The sequence below is a fragment of the Rhinopithecus roxellana genome, chromosome 12 (assembly GCF_007565055.1).
Source record: "Rhinopithecus roxellana isolate Shanxi Qingling chromosome 12, ASM756505v1, whole genome shotgun sequence".
In the NCBI taxonomy this organism is placed as follows: Eukaryota; Metazoa; Chordata; class Mammalia; order Primates; family Cercopithecidae; genus Rhinopithecus; species Rhinopithecus roxellana.
This window is the reverse complement of record NC_044560.1, coordinates 131,710,135-131,729,413: the sequence shown is the minus strand read 5'-3', so window position 1 is coordinate 131,729,413 and position 19,279 is coordinate 131,710,135. Positions and strand designations below refer to the sequence as shown.

Below are 19,279 nucleotides of genomic sequence, written 5' to 3'. Positions count from 1 at the left end.
CGGGTGGATCACGAGGTCAGGAGATCGAGACCATCCTGGCTAACACGGTGAAACCCCGTCTCTACTAAAAAATACAAAAAAAAAAAAAAAAAAAAAAAAAAAAAAACTAGCCGGGCGAGGTGGCGGGCGCCTACAGTCCCAGCTACTCGGGAGGCTGAGGCAGGAGAATGGCGTAAACCCGGGAGGCAGAGCTTGCAGTGAGCCGAGATCCGGCCGCCGCACTCCAGCCTGGGCGACAGAGCAAGACTCCGTCTCAAAAAAAACAAAAACAAAAACAAAACAAACACAAAAACAAAAACGACCTAGGTGTGGTGGCGTGCCCTTGTAGTCCCAGCTACTCTGAAGTGGGAGGATCGCTTGAGCCCAGGAGGTTGAGGCTGTGTGAGCCATGATTGCACCACTACACTCCAGCCTGGGTGACAGAGCGAGATCCTGTCTCAAAAAAAAAAAAAAAAAAAAGAAGCCGGGTGCGGTGGCTTACACCTGTAATCCCAGCACTTTGGGAGGCCAAGGCAGGTGGATCATCTGAGGTCAGGAGTTCGAGACCAGCCTGACCAACATGGCAAAACCCCATCTCTACTAAAACATCCAAAAATTAGCCGGGCAAGGTACATCCACTCGGGAGGCAGGAGAATCGCTTGAACCCGGGAGGCGGAGCTTGCAGTGAGCCGAGATTGTGCCACTGCGCTCCAGCCTGGGCGACAGAGCTAGACTCTGTCTCAAAAAAAGAAGAAGAGAAAAAAAAAAAAGAATGAAAAGAAGGAAGGAAGGAAGGAAGATACAGACAGAGAGAAAGAGAAAGGGGTAGAAATGTAGAAAGAGAGATGCAGAGAGAGATGGAGACAAAGATGTATGGACAAGAAAGACATGGAAGCAGAGACTGAGCTACTGTGACAGAGACAGAGCCCAGAAATGTAGAGTCCACGAGAGATGGAAACATTCAGAGAGAGACAGGTAGAGAAAGAGGGAGACAGAGACAGAACACCATTGCTAGCTGTGACAGCCAACAACAGCCGGGGCTCGGCTTTTTTCTTTCTGATGAGGAAACTGAGGCCCAGGCCACAGAGCTGGTAAGAGGGTCTTGAGGCTGGTCCATATCTCTCCAAGACGGGTCAGAGTCGAGAGTGACAGTGCAGAGCAGCAGGGGCTGGCACAGGCGATGGGGGAGAGGCGAGTGGCCAGGGCAGTGCCAGAGGTGTGCTCAGTGCTGTCCCCGCTTGTAGGCTCAGCTGCTGTCCCCGGAGTGTGGGCAGCACCTGGTGGAGGCAGACGACCTGTTGCAGAAGCATGGACTGCTGGAGGGAGACATTGTGGCCCAGAGCGAGCGGGTGGAGGCACTCAATGCCGCTGCCCTGCGCTTCTCCCAGCTGCAGGGTGAGTCTTGGGGCTGGGGCTGGGGCTGGGGTTGGAGACTCTTGGGACTGTTGCCGATAGAGGCAAGAGTGACTCCTGAGAAAAGAGTGAGCTCCTTGTCCTTGGAGGCATTTAAGCAGAGCCTAAGATCACATTCCATTAAGGAAGTCATGGGGAGAATCAATGCCCTGAGTGGCAGGATGGACCACCTGACCTCTTCCTGCTTTAGATTCTGCAGTAATAACCCACATTTATTGAGCACTTGTTATGTGCCAAGCCCTTCACAGATTGCTCTCAACGAATACCATTTAAAAAGACCTGTGTGTTGGCTGGGTGTGGTGGCTCACAGCTGTAATCCTAGCAGTCTGGGAGGCCTAGGCGGGTGGATCACCTGAGGTCAGGAGTTCGAGACCAGCCTGACCAACATGGTGAAACCCCATCTCTACTAAAAATACAAAAAACAATTAGCCAGGCATGGTGGCATGTGCCTGTAATCCCAGCTACCTGGAAGCCTGAGGCAGGAGAATCGCTGGATCCCCAGAAAGTGGAGGCTGCAGTGAGCTGAGATCCCGCCACTGGCACTCCAGCCTGGGCAACAGAGCAAGACTTCCTCTCAAAAAATAAATAAATAAAATGAAATAAAATAAAAAGACCTGTGCAGGCTGGGCATGGTGGCTCATGCCTATAATTCCAACACTTTGGGAGGCCAAAGCAGGAGGATCACTTGAGCCCAGGAATTCAAGACCAGCCTGGCCAACATAGAAAGAACTCATCTCTACCAAAATAAATAAATAAATAAATAAATAAATAAATAAATAAATAAGCCAGCCAGGCACGGTGATACATGCCTGTGGTTGTGGTGCCAGCTACTTGGAGGCTGAGGGAGGAGGCTCACTTGAGGCCAAGAATTGGAGGCTTCAGTGAGCCATGATCATGCCAGTGCACTCCAGCCTGGGTGACACAGTGAGATCCTGTCTCTTAAAAAACAAACAAGAAAACCTGTGCTAAGTAATGTTAATCAGGGCCTGTTTAACTGCAAGTAATAGAAACTCAGTTCAAATGGCTTAAGGTGAAAAGAGGAGTGGACTGGCTAACGTAACCAAAATGTTCAGGGAAGCCTAGGCAACATGGCGAAACTCCGTCTCTACCAAAAATACAAAAAATTAGCTAGGCATGGTGATGCATGCCTGTAGTCCCAGCTACTCCAGAGGCTGAGGTGGGAGAATCACCTGAACCTGGGAAGTCGAGGCTGCAGTAAGCCAAGACTGCCACTACACTCCAGCCTGGGCAACTGGACTGAGACCCTGTCACCAAAAAAAAAAAAAAAAAGTCTGGGGAAGGGTGGGTTTTACTTCAGGCATGGCTGGATCCAGGTGTGGCTCAAGGGTGCTTTTAGGACTCCATCTGAGACCAGGCATGGTGTCTCATGCTTGTAATTCCAGAGCTTTGGGACGCCAAGATGGGAGGATTGCTTAAGGCCAGGAGTTTTGGGCAACGTAGCGAGACCCCATCTCTATATCAAAAAAGAAAAAGACTCAGGCTAGGCTTGGTGGCTCATGCCTGTAATCCTAACACTTATGTGTTAGGTGTTAGGAAGGCCGAGACAGGTGGATCACTTGAGGTTAGGCTTTGGCCAACATGGTGAAACCCCATCTCTTCTACAAATACAAAAAAAATTAGCCAGGCATAGTGGTGCACACCTGTAATCCTAGCTACTCGGGAGGCTGAGGTGGGAAGATTGCTTGAACCCAGGATGCAGAGGTTTCAGTCAGCCAAGATCGTACCACCAGGCACACTCCAGCCTGGGTGACAGAGTGAGACTCCTTCTCAAAACATAAACAAAAAACTTTATCTCTCTCCTCTCTCCATCTCTAGTCTCTGTGTTGGTGTCACTGTCAAGCAGTTCTGCCCCTTGTGGTATAAATCTGGGATCATTCAGCCCTGGGTATACATCCTAACAGGTTATCAGAGCCAATGGGACACAGGCCCCTTTCTCCCAAGAGTTCTAACAAAAAGTCTTAGGAGAGCTTGCATTGGTTCACAGTGGATTCCATCATTGCTCAGCCAATCGCTGTGGCCCCAGGGTATGCAGGGATCTAATTGGCCACATGCATGTGACACACCTATCCCAGGGCCAGGATGGGGTCAGCCCATTCCAAAGACTTAGACTGAAAAAGAGGAGAAAGGGACGCCCTTACCAGACACAGGGTCATGGATGCTGATAGGCAAAACCAAGACTGGCTCTAATAAGGTTCCTGTCTTACTTATGTCGATGCCCTCCAGCCAGAGAGAGCACCAGGAGTCCCTCTGTGGTCAAAGCAAGTTGGGTTTGGTGGCTCTTTACACGCACCATGGGGAGCTGTGGGGCATCTCAGCAAGAAAGTGTGATGGGGGGCCGGGTGCGGTGGCTCACACCTGTAATCCCAGGACTTTGGGAGGCCGAGGCAGGTGGATTCCATGAGGTCAGGAGTTCGAGACCAGCCTGGCCAACATGGTGAAACCCCATCTGTACTGAAAATACAAAAAATTAGCTGGGCATGGTGACGCATGCCTGTAATCCCAGCAACCCAGAAGGCTGAGGCAGGAGAATTGCTTGAATCTGGGAGGTGGAAGTTGCCGTGAGCTGAGATCATGCCACTGCACACCAGCCTGAGCAACAGAGTGAGATGCCATCTCAAATAAATATATATATATGACTGGGGGCTTATTGTAGGATTTGGGCTTGTGTTAGGTGATTTGGAAGATGATTCAGTGTAGTGAGTTGTGCTGTGGATTGGATGATGTCAGAATATGGGGGTGACTAGGTGATCGGGCATCTTAATCATTTTGATCTAGGTGGTAGGAGGAACAGAAGGAGGCTATTGCAGTCATTGGCAGCTGTCATTCATCTTAGCCAGTGAGGGGGATGCATGGTCTTTTTTTTTTTTTTTTTAGATGGAGTCTCGCTCTGTCACCCAGGCTGGAGTGCAGTGGCCGGATCTCAGCTCACTGCAAGCTCCGCCTCCCGGGTTTATGCCATTCTCCTGCCTCAGCCTCCCGAGTAGCTGGGACTACAGGTGCCAGCCACCTCGCCTGGCTAGTTTTTTGTATTTTTTAATAGAGACGGGGTTTCATCGTGTTAGGCAGGATGGTCTCCATCTCCTGACCTCGTGATCCGCCCGTCTCGGCCTCCCAAAGTGCTGGGATTACAGGCTTGAGCCACCGCGCCCGGCCTGTGGTCATTTTTGTGGTTTGCACAGTGACCTTGATTTTGTCTATGCTCAGGCATGATTATGGAGTGAGCTTGGTTTTGTCCTACTCCATCATGGGCAGAGTGGCCCCATCTGATATGAGTGTTCTGTGAGTTTTTTTTTTTTTTAATTATTGTTGTTGTTTATTTTATTTATTTATTTTTTTAAGACACTTGATCTCTCTATGTTACCCAGGCTGGTCTTGAACTCCTGGGCTCAAGCAATCCTCCTGCTTCCACCTCCCAGAGTGTTGGGATTACAGGTGGGAGCCACTTTCCCTGGCCATTTCTATGAGATTATTATTATTATTATTATTATTATTTTTTTTTTTTTTTTTTTTTTTTTTTTGAGACGGAGTCTCGCTCTGTCGCCCAGGCTGGAGTGCAGTGGCCGGATCTCAGCTCACTGCAAGCTCCGCCTCCCGGGTTTATGCCATTCTCCTGCCTCAGCCTCCGGAGTAGCTGGGACTACAGGCGCCCGCCACCTCGCCCGGCTAGTTTTTTGTATTTTTAGTAGAGACGGGGTTTCACTGTGTTACCCAGGATGGTCTCGATCTCCTGACCTCGTGATCCACCCGTCTCGGCCTCCCAAAGTGCTGGGATTACAGGCTTGAGCCACCGCGCCCGGCCGGAGATTATTATTTTTATTTATTTTATTTTTTTTGAGATGGAGTTTTGCTGTTGTTGTCCAGGCTGGAGTGCAATGGCGCGATCTCGGCTCACTGCAACCTCCGCCTCCTGGGTTCAAGCGATTCTTCTGCCTCAGCCTCCTGAGTAGCTAGGATTACGGGCATGCGCCACCATGTCCCGCTAATTTTATATTTTCAGTAGAGACTGGGCTTCTCCATATTGGTCAGACTGGTCTCAAACTCCTGACCTCAGGTGATCTGCCCGCCTCGCCCTCCCAAAGTGCTGGGATTACAGGTGTGAGGCACCGCGCCCAGCCTGTGAGATTATTTATACTCCTCAGAACACCATGGCTAGCCCTCAGTGCTGGTGGCAGTCAGGACTACTTTTTTCTTTCTCACTGATGAGGTAACTGAGGCCCAGGCCATGGAGCTGATAAGAGGGTCTTGAGGCTGGTCCGTATCTCTCCGTTAAGATGTTTTCCTGGCCGGGCGCGGTGGCTCAAGCCTGTAATCCCAGCACTTTGGGAGGCCTAGACGGGCGGATCACGAGGTCAGGAGATCGAGACCATCCTGGCTAATACGGTGAAACCCCGTCTCTACTAAAAAATACAAAAAACTAGCCGGGCGATGAGGCGGGCGCCTGTAGTTCCAGCTACTCGGGAGGCTGAGACAGGAGAATGGCGTGAACCCGGAAGGCGGAGCTTGCAGTGAGTTGAGAGCCGGCCACTGCACTCCAGCCTGGGCGGCAGAGCAAGACTCCGTCTCAAAAAAAAAAAAAAAAAAAAAAAAAAAGATGTTTTCCTCCTTTATCCGGAGCCCACAGCCCTTTGGAATCTTGGAGCATTATTAGAAAAGGGAGAACCTGTCTGGCTTGCAGGTTGGTGGGGAAGTTTCTCGCCCTAGCCGACATGGGTCACATCCTAAATGCAGATGCTGAAGTTTCCCTCCACGCCCTGGTGCGGACATCCTGACCCTGGCTCAGCCCCCTCCCATCCCCATCTCATCTCCAGGCGAGGTTGTTGGGACCCTCTCCTTCACCTTAGCTAGGTTTGTCTCGGGAAGCTCCCTTTGCCCTCGCCTTGTGAGTTCTTGGCTCCTGTGACAATCAGCAGCCCCGAGAATACAGCAGAGGGGCCGGTGTGGGGAGTGCGAGTGTGGGGAGTGCGTTGTCATGGGGATGGGAGGCAGCGCTGCCTGGTGGGTGGTCCAGAGTGTGAGCTCCTGATGGACCGCTTCTTAGCTGATTCTAGGGCAATCCTTCCTCTTTCTGAGGCTCAGTCTCTTCATCTGGAAAATGGGGCTGATAAGGATACTGGCCTCAGGATGGTTGTAAGGATCAAATGACATTGTGTCAGAGTAAGGGCTGGGTACATGGAAGCTGTTTTTTTGTTTTGTTTTGTTTTGTTTTCTAAGACAGAGTCTCGCTCTGTTGCCCAGGCTGGAGTACAGTAGCTCTATCTCAGCTCACTGCAGTCTCAACGTCCCTGGCTCAAGTGATCTTCCCACCTCAGCCTCCTGAGTAGCTGGGACTACAGGTGCACGCCACCACGCCCAGCTAATTTTTGTATTTTTGGTAGACATGAGGTTTCGCCATGTTGCCCAGGCTGGTCTCAAACTCCTGACCTCAAGTGACCTGCTCGCCTCGGCCTCCCAAAGTGTTAGGATTACAGGCATAAGCCATTGTGCCTGGCAAGAAGCTGTTGTTATTGTAACTATTATTCAGTTGGATACCTTGTGGTTTGAGTCAACACCAGTGAACATCCAGAATTACAGAAATCCCGCATTCCACCTAGGGCAGTGTCTCTCTCTCACTTTTATGATCCAGTAAGAAATACACAGCCAGGCAGTGGCTCACGCCTGTAATCCCAGTACTTTGGGAGGCCAAGGTGGGTGAATTGCTTGAGCCCAGATGTTGGAGACCAGCTAGTGAGACTCCATTTCCACAAAAAACTTAGAAAAAAAAATTAGCCAGGCATGGTGATGTGGGCCCATAGTCCCAGCTACTCAGGATGCTGAGACGGGAGGATCACTTGAGCCCAGGAGTTGGAGGCTGCAGTGAGCCATGATCGTGCCACGCACTCCAGTCTGGGTGATAGAGTGAGACCCTATCTCTAAAAAAATAAATGCACTTACCTCATGACTCAGAGTTCACATGCATACATGGATACACACACTAACACAGAGGTTTTATAAAACAATATTTCCACGCTGGGCGCGGGGTGGCTCACACCTGTAATCCCAGCACTTTGGGAGGCCGAGGGGGGCGTGGATCATGAGGTCAGGAGTTCAAAACCAGTCTGGCCAACATAGTGAAACCCCGTCTCTACTAAAAATACAACAACAACAAAAAAGCTGGACGTGGTGGCAGGCACCTGTAATCCCAGCAGTTTGGGATGCCAAGGTAGGCGGATCACTTGAGGTCAGGAGTTTGAGACTAGCCTGGACAGCATGGTGAAACCCTGTCTCTACTAAAAATACAAAAATGACACAGGCGTGGTTGTGGGCACCTGTAATCCTAGCTACTGGAGAGGCTGAGGCAGGAAAATCGCTTAAACCTGGAGGTGGAGGTTGCAGTGAACTGAGATCGCACCGCTGCCCTCCAGCCTGGGCAACAGAGCAAGACTTTGTCTCAAAAAACAAACAAACGAAAACCAAAGAAGTTTCTTTTGACTCAGTTCTGACATAAGCACAGTTTTCACTCAAATATACAGAATCTGAGATGCTCTGAATCCATCCATCGTTCGGTCAACAAATCACTACATTCACTAGGCTACAGCTCTGGGTGCCACCCTCTGCTAGGCAGTGATTGGGATAGGGTGTGACAGCCCCAGGTCCTGTCCTTAAGGAGCTCTCAGTCCAGCAGGGGAGACAGGATAAAGCAATGACAACAGAGCATAGTCAGGGCTGGGATGGGGAAGCAGAGCAGCCTGAGAGGATCGAGGAGGAGCCTGCTCCAGCCTTGGGGTGTCAGGGAAGGCTGCCCGCAAGAGGAGCCGCGTGACCCGGCACCTGATGAAGTCACACCAAGGACAGGGTAGGTAGCCCGCACCATCCTCTCTTGGGCGCCCCTTGGCTTGTGACCAATCCTGGATGCTCCCCTTCTCCTGGCTCAGGCTACCAGCCCTGCGACCCGCAGGTCATCTGCAACCGCGTGAACCACGTGCACGGCTGCTTGGCGGAGCTGCAGGAGCAGGCGGCACGGCGACGGGCGGAGCTGGAGGCCTCGCGGAGCCTGTGGGCGCTGCTGCAGGAGTTGGAGGAGGCCGAGAGTTGGGCGCGCGACAAGGAGCGCCTCCTGGAGGCTGCGGGCGGCGGCGGTGCGGCGGGCGCCCCGGGCGCAGCGGGCACGGCGGGCGGCGCGCATGACCTGTCCAGCACCGCGCGTCTCCTGGCCCAGCACAAGATCCTGCAGGGTGAGCTGGGCGGGCGGCGGGCTTTGCTGCAGCAGGCCCTGCGGTGTGGCGAGGAGCTGGTTGCAGCCGGCGGCACCGTCGGCCCGGGAGCAGAGACGGTGCAGCTGGTGGGCCTGGCGGAGCGCGCGGCGAGCGCCCGGCGCCGCTGGCAGCGGCTGGAAGAGGCGGCTGCGCGGCGCGAGCGGCGGCTGCAGGAGGCGCGGGCGCTGCACCAGTTTGGCGCTGACCTCGATGGGCTGTTGGACTGGCTTCGCGACGCTTACCGCCTGGCAGCCGCCGGCGACTTCGGCCACGACGAAGCGTCCAGCCGCCGCCTGGCACGCCAGCACCGCGCACTCACCGGAGAGGTGGAGGCGCATCGCGGGCCAGTGAGCGGCCTGCGACGTCAGCTGGCGACACTCGGGGGTGCCAGCGGCGCAGGGCCGCTGGTGGTGGCGCTGCAGGTGCGCGTGGTGGAAGCCGAGCAGTTGTTCGCTGAGGTGACCGAAGTGGCGGCGCTGCGGCGCCAGTGGCTGCGGGACGCGCTTGCTGTCTACCGCATGTTTGGCGAGGTGCACGCGTGCGAGCTGTGGATCGGCGAGAAGGAGCAATGGCTGCTCTCCATGCGTGTGCCCGATTCACTCGACGACGTTGAGGTGGTGCAGCACCGGTGAGCGCACACATGTGGGACTCCGGGGTGGGACTCCGGGGTCCAATTCCTCATGCACCCAGTCTCACCTTCATTGGTTCAACAGTTCCCATGTTCGCTCAGCTGGAACTAGGGGTTCCAATCCCTGCTTCACTCATAACCAGCTTTGTGACAGTTAGAAGGTTTGCAACCTGCCTAACCTTCCTGAACCTCAGCTTGCCCACCTGTATAATGGGAGTGGTATTAGTCCCTACCCAAGCTTGTGATGAAGGGTAAATGAGTTCATACATGCAGAACATGAAGTAAATGCCTGGGGGTAGAGGAAGCATTCCCCCAGCATTTGCTCTTATTACCCAGGCTTACATTCGCCAAGCATGAAATAAACGACCTGTGCTTCTACAGGGACACCTCAGCCTGGCCCCTCCTCTGGGAGGCCTCCCAATGCTTCTGCATAAATGTCACCTCCCTAAGCTACTAAAATAGCTCTGACCCTTGACATTTTCCATTGCTTCATCCTGTTTTACATTTCTTTGTAGCACTTACCATCCCATGACATATTATATACTGACTTGTCTGTTGGCTGACTTAGCAATGAGTTGTTCAATTAGTGGGTGAACAATGACTATTCCCCCTCTGCACCACTCTCTCTGAGCATCTTGTTCATCCATACATTCATTCAGCAGGTGTTAGTACTGAGTGCCTATGCCTTTTTAGGTCTTATGCTGAGCACTGCTGGAAACACAGGGCTGCTCCTTGCCCCTACTATGCCCGCAGTTGCCCAGTTCTTTGAAACATTGATTTAAAGATGGGAGGACCATGTCCAGCTTAAAATAGACCTCAGTGGCTGCCATGTGGAGGGTGGGTTGGAGCAGTTGAGAGTTGTGGCTGGGAACCCGGAGAGGCAACTGGGGTGGGGACCCAGATGAAGCGGAACGGATTAGACCAGGGCTGGAAGTAAGTAGACAGACAGGCCATGGAGGCCGATGGGCCAGAGCAATTTTCTAAAACCAAGCCCAGGGCTCTGGCCTGGGGGATGACAGTGCTGTCCCCAACATGGGGGCCCAGAGGAAGAACAAATTTGAGTCAGGTGGGTGTGAATAGCCCCAAGAAGGTATACAGCAGACTTTAGGTTGAAGACAGGTTCAAAAGGTAAGAGGTTGAGGCTGAAGACTGAGGTGTGACTGTCATATGAGTTCAGGGGAGAAGACCAAGCCTGTGGGGTTGGGGGAATCGTCGGAAGAAGGGTGTGAGGGAAAACCCAGAGGGCTCAGGGTGGAGTTGCTGCTGCGGAAACTCACATTTAAACATCGGGTAGAGGCTAGGCATGGTGGTTCACGCCTTTAATCCCAGCACTTTGGGAGGCCAAGGCAGGTAGATCACATACGGTCAGGAGTTCGAGACCAGCCTGGCCAACATGGTGAAAACCCATCTCTACTAAAAATAGAAAAGTTAGCTGGGTGTGGTGGCGCATGCCTGTAATCCCAGCTACTTGGGAGGCTGAGACATGAGAATCGCTTGAATCCGGGAGGTGGAGGTTGCAGTGAGCCGAGATTGCGCCACTGTACTCCAGCCTGGGTGACACAGCGAGACTCCGTCTCAATAAATATATACATACATATATACATAAATTAATTAAATTAAATTAAATTAACAGCAGGTAAAAGAGGAGGAGCCCACAAAGGAGGCTGAAAAGGAGGGTGGAGAATTAGGAGCAGAACCAGTAGAAGGCATTTCATAAAACCAAGGTCCACAGGGTTCGGGTGTCTGAGCATCTCCATCCTCCTTCTGCAGATTCGAGAGCCTGGACCAAGAGATGAACAGCCTGATGGGCCGCGTTCTGGACGTGAACCACACGGTCCAGGAGTTGGTGGAAGGAGGCCACCCCAGTTCAGATGAGGTGCGTTCCTGCCAGGACCACCTCAACAGCAGGTAGGAGGGCCTGGGGCTGGGAGTCCCTCCCATCCTTCCCTTCCACACTCACACAACCGTGGACAGCAAAGATGTGCAATCTCAAACCCTTGGAATCATAATGGCCACCTGATAAATCAACAAAGTGTTGACCAAAAATCATAATCCCCAGTACTGGTGATGACGTGGTAAAATTAAAACAGACATTTCAGTTGGCTGTTCATTTATTTGTCCAGAAATCATTTATTGAATATATACAATCTGCCAGGAGTATTCCCAAGCACTTTATGTAACTTTTTACAGTATCCCAATGTTCTTTCGGGCACAGTGGCTCATACCTGTAATCCCAGCACTTTGGGAAGCTGAGATGGGTGGATCACTTGAGCTCATGAGTTCGAGACCAGCCTGGGCAACATGGCGAAAACCCCGTCTCTCTCTCTCTACAAAAAAACAAAAACAAAAACAAAAACAAAATTTAGCCAAGCATGGTGGTGCACACTTATAGTCCCAGCTACTCGGGAAGCTGAGGTGGGAGGGTGCCTTGAGGCCAGGAGGTAGAGATTGCAGTGAACAGAGATTATGCTACTGCACTCCAGCCTGGGTAATAGAGCCAGACCTTGTCTCAAAAAAAAAAAAAAAAAAAAAAAAAAAAAGGCCGGGCGCGGTGGCTCAAGCCTGTAATCCCAGCACTTTGGGAGGCCAAGACGGGCGGATCACGAGGTCAGGAGATCGAGACCATCCTGGCTAATACAGTGAAACCCTGTCTCTACTTAAAAATACAAAAAACTAGCCGGGTGACGAGGCAGGCGCCTGTAGTCCCAGCTACTCGGGAGGCTGAGGCAGGAGAATGGCGTAAACCCGGGAGGCGGAGCTTGCAGTGAGCTGAGATCCGGCCACTGCACTCCAGCCTGGGTGGCAGAGCAAGAGTCCGTCTCAAAAAAAAAAAAAAAAAAAAAAAAAAATTCCAATATCCCAATTTCCATTGTAAAGGTCCTAGAATTCAGATCTTTCTCTCTCTCTCTCTCTCTCTCTCTCTCTCTCTCTCTCTCTCTCTCTCTCTCTTTCTTTCTTTTTTTTGAGATGGAGTCTTGCTCTGTCACCCAGGCTGGAGTGCAGTAGCGCGATCTAGGCTCACTGCAAGCTCCGCCTCCCGGGTTTACTTACGCCATTCTCCTGCCTCAGCCTCCCTAGTAGCTGGGACTACAGGCGCCCGCCACCATGCCTGGCTAATTTTTTGTATTTTTAGTAGAGATGGGGTTTCACCGTGTTAGCCAGGATGGTCTCGATCTCCTGACCTTGTGATCCGCCTGCCTTGGCCTCCCAAAGTGCTGGGATTACAGGCGTGAGCCACCGCGCCCAGCCTCTCTCTCTCTCTCTCTCTTTTGAGACAGGATTTTGCTTTGTTGCCCAGGCTGGAATACAGTGGCATGATCATGGCTCATTGCAGCCTCCGACACCTAGGCTCAAGCGATCCTCCCACTTCTGCCTCCTGAGGAACTGGGACTACAGGTGCACACCACCATGCCCAGCTAATTAAAACATTTTTTTTTTTTTTGTAGAGACGGGGTTCTCACTATGTTGGCTATGCTGGTCTTACAACTCCTGGGTGTGGCTGGGCATGGTGGCTCACACCTGTAATCCCAGCACTTTGGGAGGTCAAGGCAGGTGGATCACCTGAGGTCAGGAGTTCGAGACCAGCCTGACCAATATGGTGAAACCCCATCTCCACTAAAAATACAAAAATTATCCAGGCATGGTGGCATGCGCCTGTAGTCCTGGCTACTCAGGAGGCTGAAGCAGAAGAATTGCTTGAACCCAGGAGGCAGAGCCTACAGTGAGCGGAGATCACACCACTGCACTGCAGCCTAGGTGACAGAGCAAGAATCTATGTCAAAAACAAACAAACAAACAAACAAACAAAACCTCCTGGCCTCCTCCCACCTAGGCCTTCCAAAGAGCTGGGATTACAGTGTAAGCCACTGCTACTAGCCTAGAACTCTTTTAAGATAAGTAACAAACTAATACAGTACCTCTGGAATACTACCAGCAATTCTCCCAGTGCAGGTGGGGTTCCTAGATGAAGATACAGGTCCAAAGAGGTGAACTCCTTATCCAAGATTACTCAGTCTATAAGTAGGAGTCAAATGCAGTTCTGGCTGAATCCTGAGCTGGAGCTGTTTATCTAATATATCCAGTCTTCCTGGTAACACTATGGGGTGGAAACTACCCCACATTAGAAAGAAGAAAACTGGATCTCAGAGAGGTGAAGATGGAGGTCCAAGGTTACACAGCAAGTTAGGGGACCAAACCGGGCTTTGAAGATGGATATGTTTGACTTCAAAGACTGTGCTCTTTTTTTTTTTTTTTTTTTTTTTTTTTTGAGACAGGGTCTTGCTCGTTCACCCAAACTGGAGTGCAGTGGTACAATCATGGCTCACTACAGCCTTCACCCCCCACCGAGCTCAAGAAATCCTCCTGCCTCAGCCTTTTGAGTAGCGGGACTATGGGTGCGCACCACTGCACCTGGCTACTTTTTGTATTTTCTGTACAGATCGGGTCTCACTTTGTTGCCCAGACTGGTCTCGAACTCCTGGGCTCGAGTGATCTTCTGCCTTGGACTCCGCAAATGCTGGAATTACAGGCAAGAGCCACTGCACCCCACCCAAAGACTATGCTCTTGACTCTCTGGTGTTAAGATTCCCATATCAGGCCGGGTGCGGTGGCTCAAGCCTGTAATCCCAGCACTTTGGGAGGCTGAGATGGGCGGATCACGAGGTCAGGAGATCGAGACCATCCTGGCGAACACGGTGAAACCCCGTCTCTACTAAAAAAATACCAAAAAAAACTAGCCGGGCATGGTGGCGGGCGCCTGTAGTCCCAGCTACTCGGGAGGCTGAGGCAGGAGAATGGCGTAAACCTGGGAGGCGGAGCTTGCAGTGAGCCGAGATCCGGCCACCGCACTCCAGCCTGGGCGACAGAGCGAGACTTCATCTCAAAATAAAAAAAAAAGTTCCCATATCCAGGGATTTTAAAACCTCTGTAGCCGAGACAATCGCAAAGCATCCAGCCTAAAAAGATAACTACAACAGTAACAATTTACAGCATGTAGAGAGATCTATATGCCAAGTGCTTTAGCCACATGGTCTCATTACACACTCAATGAAGTGGACTTTATTATCCCCATTTTCCAGATAAGGAAACTGAAGATCAGAGAAGGAAATGATTTGCCCTAGGTCACATGGCAAATCTGGCTAGAGCAGAACTTGAACTCAGGTCCGTCTGATTTCAGAGTCCTAATCTCTGTCCTTGTAGTGTGTCCATTCTAGAGAGGGCACAGAAACAGTTAAATACGCTAATAAATGAACAAGATATTTAGAGAATTATAATGGCTTTATGCAAGAAATAGGCAGGTCATGGTGACTCACACCTGTAATCCCAGCATTTTAGCAGACCGAGGTGAGCAGATCACTTGAGGTCAGGAGTTTGAGACCAGCCTGGTCAATGTGATGAAACCCCATCTCTACTGAAAATACAAAAACTAGCCGGGTGTGGTGGTGCACACTTGTAATCCCAGCTACTTGGGAGGCTGAGGCAGGAGAATCCCATGAACCTGGAAGGCAGAGGTTGCAGTGAGCTGAGATGGTGCCACTGCACTCCAGCCTGGGCAACAGAGCAAGACTCTGTCTCAAAAACAAAACAGGCCGGGAGCGGTGGCTCACACCTGTAATCCCAGCACTTTGGGAGGCCAAGGCGGGCAGATCACGAGGTCAGGAGATCGAGACCATCCTGGCTAACGCGGCAAAACCCTGTCTCTACTGAAAATACAAAAAAATTAGCCGGGTGTGGTGGCGGGTGCCTGTAGTCCCAGCTACGGGGGAAGCTGAGGCTGGAGAATGGCCTGAACCCGGGAGGTGGAGCTTGCAGTGAGTCGAGATTGCGCCACTGCACTCCAGCCTGGGCGACAGAGTGAGACTGTGTCTCAATAAAATAAAATAAAATAAAATAAAATAAAATAAAATAAAATAAAATAAACCCAGACTATTGAGGACCCCAAGAGCTTGTTTTAGTGAGTCATATTTATTGCTATTTACTATATTAGAACTTAATACTGAGAAAATTTTAAATGTTTTCTTTTTATTTATTTTGAGACAGGGTTTCATCACTCTGTCACCCAGGCTGGAGTGCAGTGGCACAATCATGGCTCACTGCAGCCTCGACTTCCCAGGCTCCAGCAATCCTCCCACCTCAGCCTCCCAAGTAGCTGGGACCATAGGTGTGCGCCCCCAAGCCCAGCTAATTTTTGTATTTTATGGGTCTCATTGTGTTGCCCAGGCTGCTTTCCAACTCCTGAGCTCAAGCGATCCACCTGCTTCCGCCTTCCAAAGTGCTGGGATTACAGGTGTGAACCACTGCACCTGGCTGAGAAATTTGAAAACATAGTTATTTAAAAATAACAATAAGCTGGGAGTGGTGCCTGCCTGTCGTCCCAGCTACCCAGGAGGCTGAGGTCGGAGGACCGCTTAAGCCTGGGAATTGGGGGCTTCAGTGTGCCATAAACGAGTTCGTGAATAGCCACTGCATTCTAGCCTGGACAACATAGTGATATCTCAGGTCTTAAAATTTCTTAAAAAATCTAAATATCTAATATGTTAATATAACTAACATATTTTTATATTTATTTATTTAGAGATATAGTCTCGCTCTGTCGCCCAGGCTGGAGTGCAGTGGCCCCATCTTGACTCACTGTAAGCTCCACCTCCTGGGTTCACGCCATTCTTCTGCCTCAGCCTCCCGAGTAGCTGGGACTACAGGCGCCCGCCACCACGCCTGGCTAATTTTTTTTGTATTTTTAGTAGAGATGGGGTTTCACCATGTTAGCCAGGATGGTCTCGATCTCCTGACCTCGTGATTCGCCCGCCTCGGCCTCCCAAAGTGCTGGGATTACAGGCGTGAGCCACCACGCCCGGGCAACTAACATATTTTTATAAAAAAAAAAACTTTTCATAACAAAAAATGTACTAAGAATGGCATTATTTCGTACCTTTGTAAATCTCTTTAAAGTCTGGTTTAAGAGATGGCAGCTGGGCTTCTCTTAAGTCAGAGTCGGCTTCTGCACTCAGCCTCTCCTGCCGCCTCTGGAAAACTCCACTGAACTCTCGGGAAAGAATGAGAGTGAAAAAGCAAATGGCGTCTTAACACATTTTTATGAAGATTGTTTTGTCCTCGATCAGATTACATGTTGAGAACGGCTGCCCTAAGCAAAAGTGCTGGGTAGGGTTCCATTTTACACCGGCAGAAACTGGGGAAACTGAGGTCACACAATGGCTGGGTGGCTTGGGGCCTGGATTCTACCCTGCGTCGGCGGGCCCTCCGCGCCCAAGAGGAGTCCCTGTCCTCCTCAAGTCACTCTTTTTCTCCTGGGCAGGTGGAACCGCATCGTGGAGCTAGTGGAACAGCGCAAAGAAGAAATGAGCGCGGTGCTGCTGGTGGAGAACCACGTGCTGGAGGTGGCGGAGGTGCGCGCCCAGGTGCGTGAGAAGCGGCGAGCTGTGGAGAGCGCGCCCCGCGCCGGCGGCGCCCTGCAGTGGCGTCTTAGCGGCCTAGAGGCCGCTCTGCAGGCGCTGGAGCCACGCCAGGCGGCCCTTCTGGAGGAGGCAGCCCTGCTGGCCGCGCGCTTCCCGGCGCAGGCGGCGCGGCTGCACCAGGGCGCGGAGGAGCTGGGCGCCGAGTGGGGCGCGCTAGCCAGCGCGGCTCAGGCCTGCGGCGAGGCGGTGGCTGCAGCAGGGCGCCTGCAGCGCTTCCTACATGACCTCGACGCTTTCCTGGACTGGCTCGTGCGCGCCCAGGAAGCGGCGGGCGGCAGCGAGGGGCCCCTGCCCAACAGCCTAGAAGAGGCGGACGCGCTGCTGGCGCGCCACGCTGCGCTCAAGGAGGAGGTGGACCAGCGCGAGGAAGACTATGCTCGCATCGTGGCGGCCAGCGAGGCGCTGCTGGCCGCCGACGGCGCAGAGCTGGGCCCGGGCCTGGCACTAGACGAGTGGCTGCCACACCTCGAACTTGGCTGGCATAAACTGCTCGGCTTGTGGGAGGCGCGCAGGGAGGCGCTGGTCCAGGCGCACATCTACCAGCTCTTCCTGCGGGATCTACGCCAGGCGCTCGTGGTGCTGCGTAACCAGGTGCCCACTCGGGGTGTACATTTCGGAGAGGGAGAGTCCGAGACCGCGGGGGATTGCAGGGACAGAGAAATGCGGGGGTGGGGAGGAGGGTGTTTGCTGGGACCACTGGGTTCTGAAGTGGGTAGGAGTTGAGAGAACATCCGGAATGGGTAACTGAGTTTGTGGATCATCCAGTGTGTGTGGAAGCGTGTATGTAACAGAATTTGAGGAGTATCATGAGTGGGGTAGGTTGGTGTCTTATTACAGGTGACAGTTTGTGGGCTATTCCGAGTAAGTAATGCACGTGGATATTTATTGGAGTGGCTTCCTGGGTTCGTGGATTATCTGAAAGGAAATAAGACTATGAGGTTGATTGATGGTTAAATGGGGTTCAAAGATCTTGGTATGGATAACAAAGGATTAGGATTATGGAGGTAGGTAACAGGCTGAGGGGTTATTGGAGTCAGTCAGTGATTGTGGATTACATGGTGTGGATGCCTAAATTAGCACAATATCTTCATTTCTGGGGATGACAACTATGGATTCTCTGGAGAGAATAACTGTGTTTGTGGCATGAGGAACCAAGTGCAGTGGTTATCTCGGGGCAGCCAATCCAGTTTGGAGATCGCTCCGGGATGGGAACCAAGTTTGAGAATTTTGGCAAGATGAAACAGCCAGTTTTCAGATTGTCCAAGAGTAGCTTCCAGTGTTTGGGGACCATCTTAGAAAGGGTGCCTGCCTATACTGGTTATCTAAAGGATGCTGACCCAGTTTGAGGATTATCTACAGCAGTGCTCCCCAATCTTTTTTTTTTTTTTTTTTTTTTTTTTAGATAGAGTCTCACTCTGTAGCTAGGCTGGAGGGCAGTGGCATGATCTCAGCTCACTGAAACCTTAGCCTTCTGGGTTCAAATGATTCTCTTGCCTCAGCCTCCCAAGTAGCTGGGACTACAGGCGTGAGCCACCATGCCCAGCTAATTTTTGTGTTTTTGTAATTTTGTGTTTTTAGTAGAGATGGGGTTTCACCATGTTGGCGAGGATGGTCTCGGTATCTTGACCTCATGATCCACCTGCCTTGGCCTCCCAAAGTGTTGGGATTACAGACATGAGCCACTGCGCTCCCTAATCTTTTTGGTACCAAGGACCAGTTTCCTGGAAGACAATTTTTCCACAAACTGGTGGAGGAAGGAGGAATGTTTTCAGGATGATTTAAGCAAATTACATTTATTGTGTGCTTTATTTCTATTGTTATTACATTATAACATGTAATGAAATAATTATACAACTCACTATAATGTAGAATCAGTGGGAGTCCTGAGCTTGTTTTCCTGCAACTAGACGGTCCCATCTAGTGACATCTAGGGGTGATGGGAGGCAGCGACAGATCATCAGGCATTAGATTCTCATAAGGGGCGTGCAACCTGGATCCCCCCCATGTGCAGTTCACAATAGGGTTTGCCCTCGTATGAGAATGTAAAGCTGCTGCTGATCTGACAGGAGGCGGAGCTTAGACAGTAATGCTCACTTGCCCGCCCACCTCCTTCTATGCAGCCCAGTTTTTAACAGGCTATGGACTAGTACCCCTCTGTGGCCCAAGGCTTGGGAAATTCTGATCTAGGGAGTAGGGGAGAAAGGACAGAAAGCCCCTGAATCATAAGATTACTAAATATGGAGCTGAAATGAGTGGCCTTGAGAGACCCTTTCTGACCCACCCATTTAAAGAATAGAGACAGGGGCTGGGCGTGGTGGCTCACGCCTGTAATCCCAGCACTTTGGGAGGCCAAGGTGGGCGGATCACGAGGTCAGGAGATCGAGACCATCCTGGCTAACATGGTGACATCCCATCTCTACTAAAAAAAAAAAAAAAAAAAAAAAAATTAGCTGGGTGTGGTGGCAGGTGCCTGTAGTCCCAGCTACTCGGGAGGCTGAGGTAGGAGAATGGCGTGAACCTGGGAGGCAGAGCTT

General features: G+C 51.5%; 1 protein-coding gene across 1 annotated transcript in view; it reads left to right on the top strand.

The window, feature by feature from the left end:
* The window catches only part of SPTBN4 (spectrin beta, non-erythrocytic 4), a 119,288-nt gene that overhangs the window by 45,499 nt on the left and 54,510 nt on the right, over positions 1–19,279 (top strand). Inside the window, exons 13-16 of the mRNA XM_010380845.2 lie at positions 1,224–1,374; positions 8,325–9,273; positions 11,044–11,181; positions 16,586–17,336. Coding sequence (XP_010379147.2) covers positions 1,224–1,374; positions 8,325–9,273; positions 11,044–11,181; positions 16,586–17,336 — 1,989 coding nt within the window. The remainder of the gene's footprint in view (positions 1–1,223; positions 1,375–8,324; positions 9,274–11,043; positions 11,182–16,585; positions 17,337–19,279) is intronic.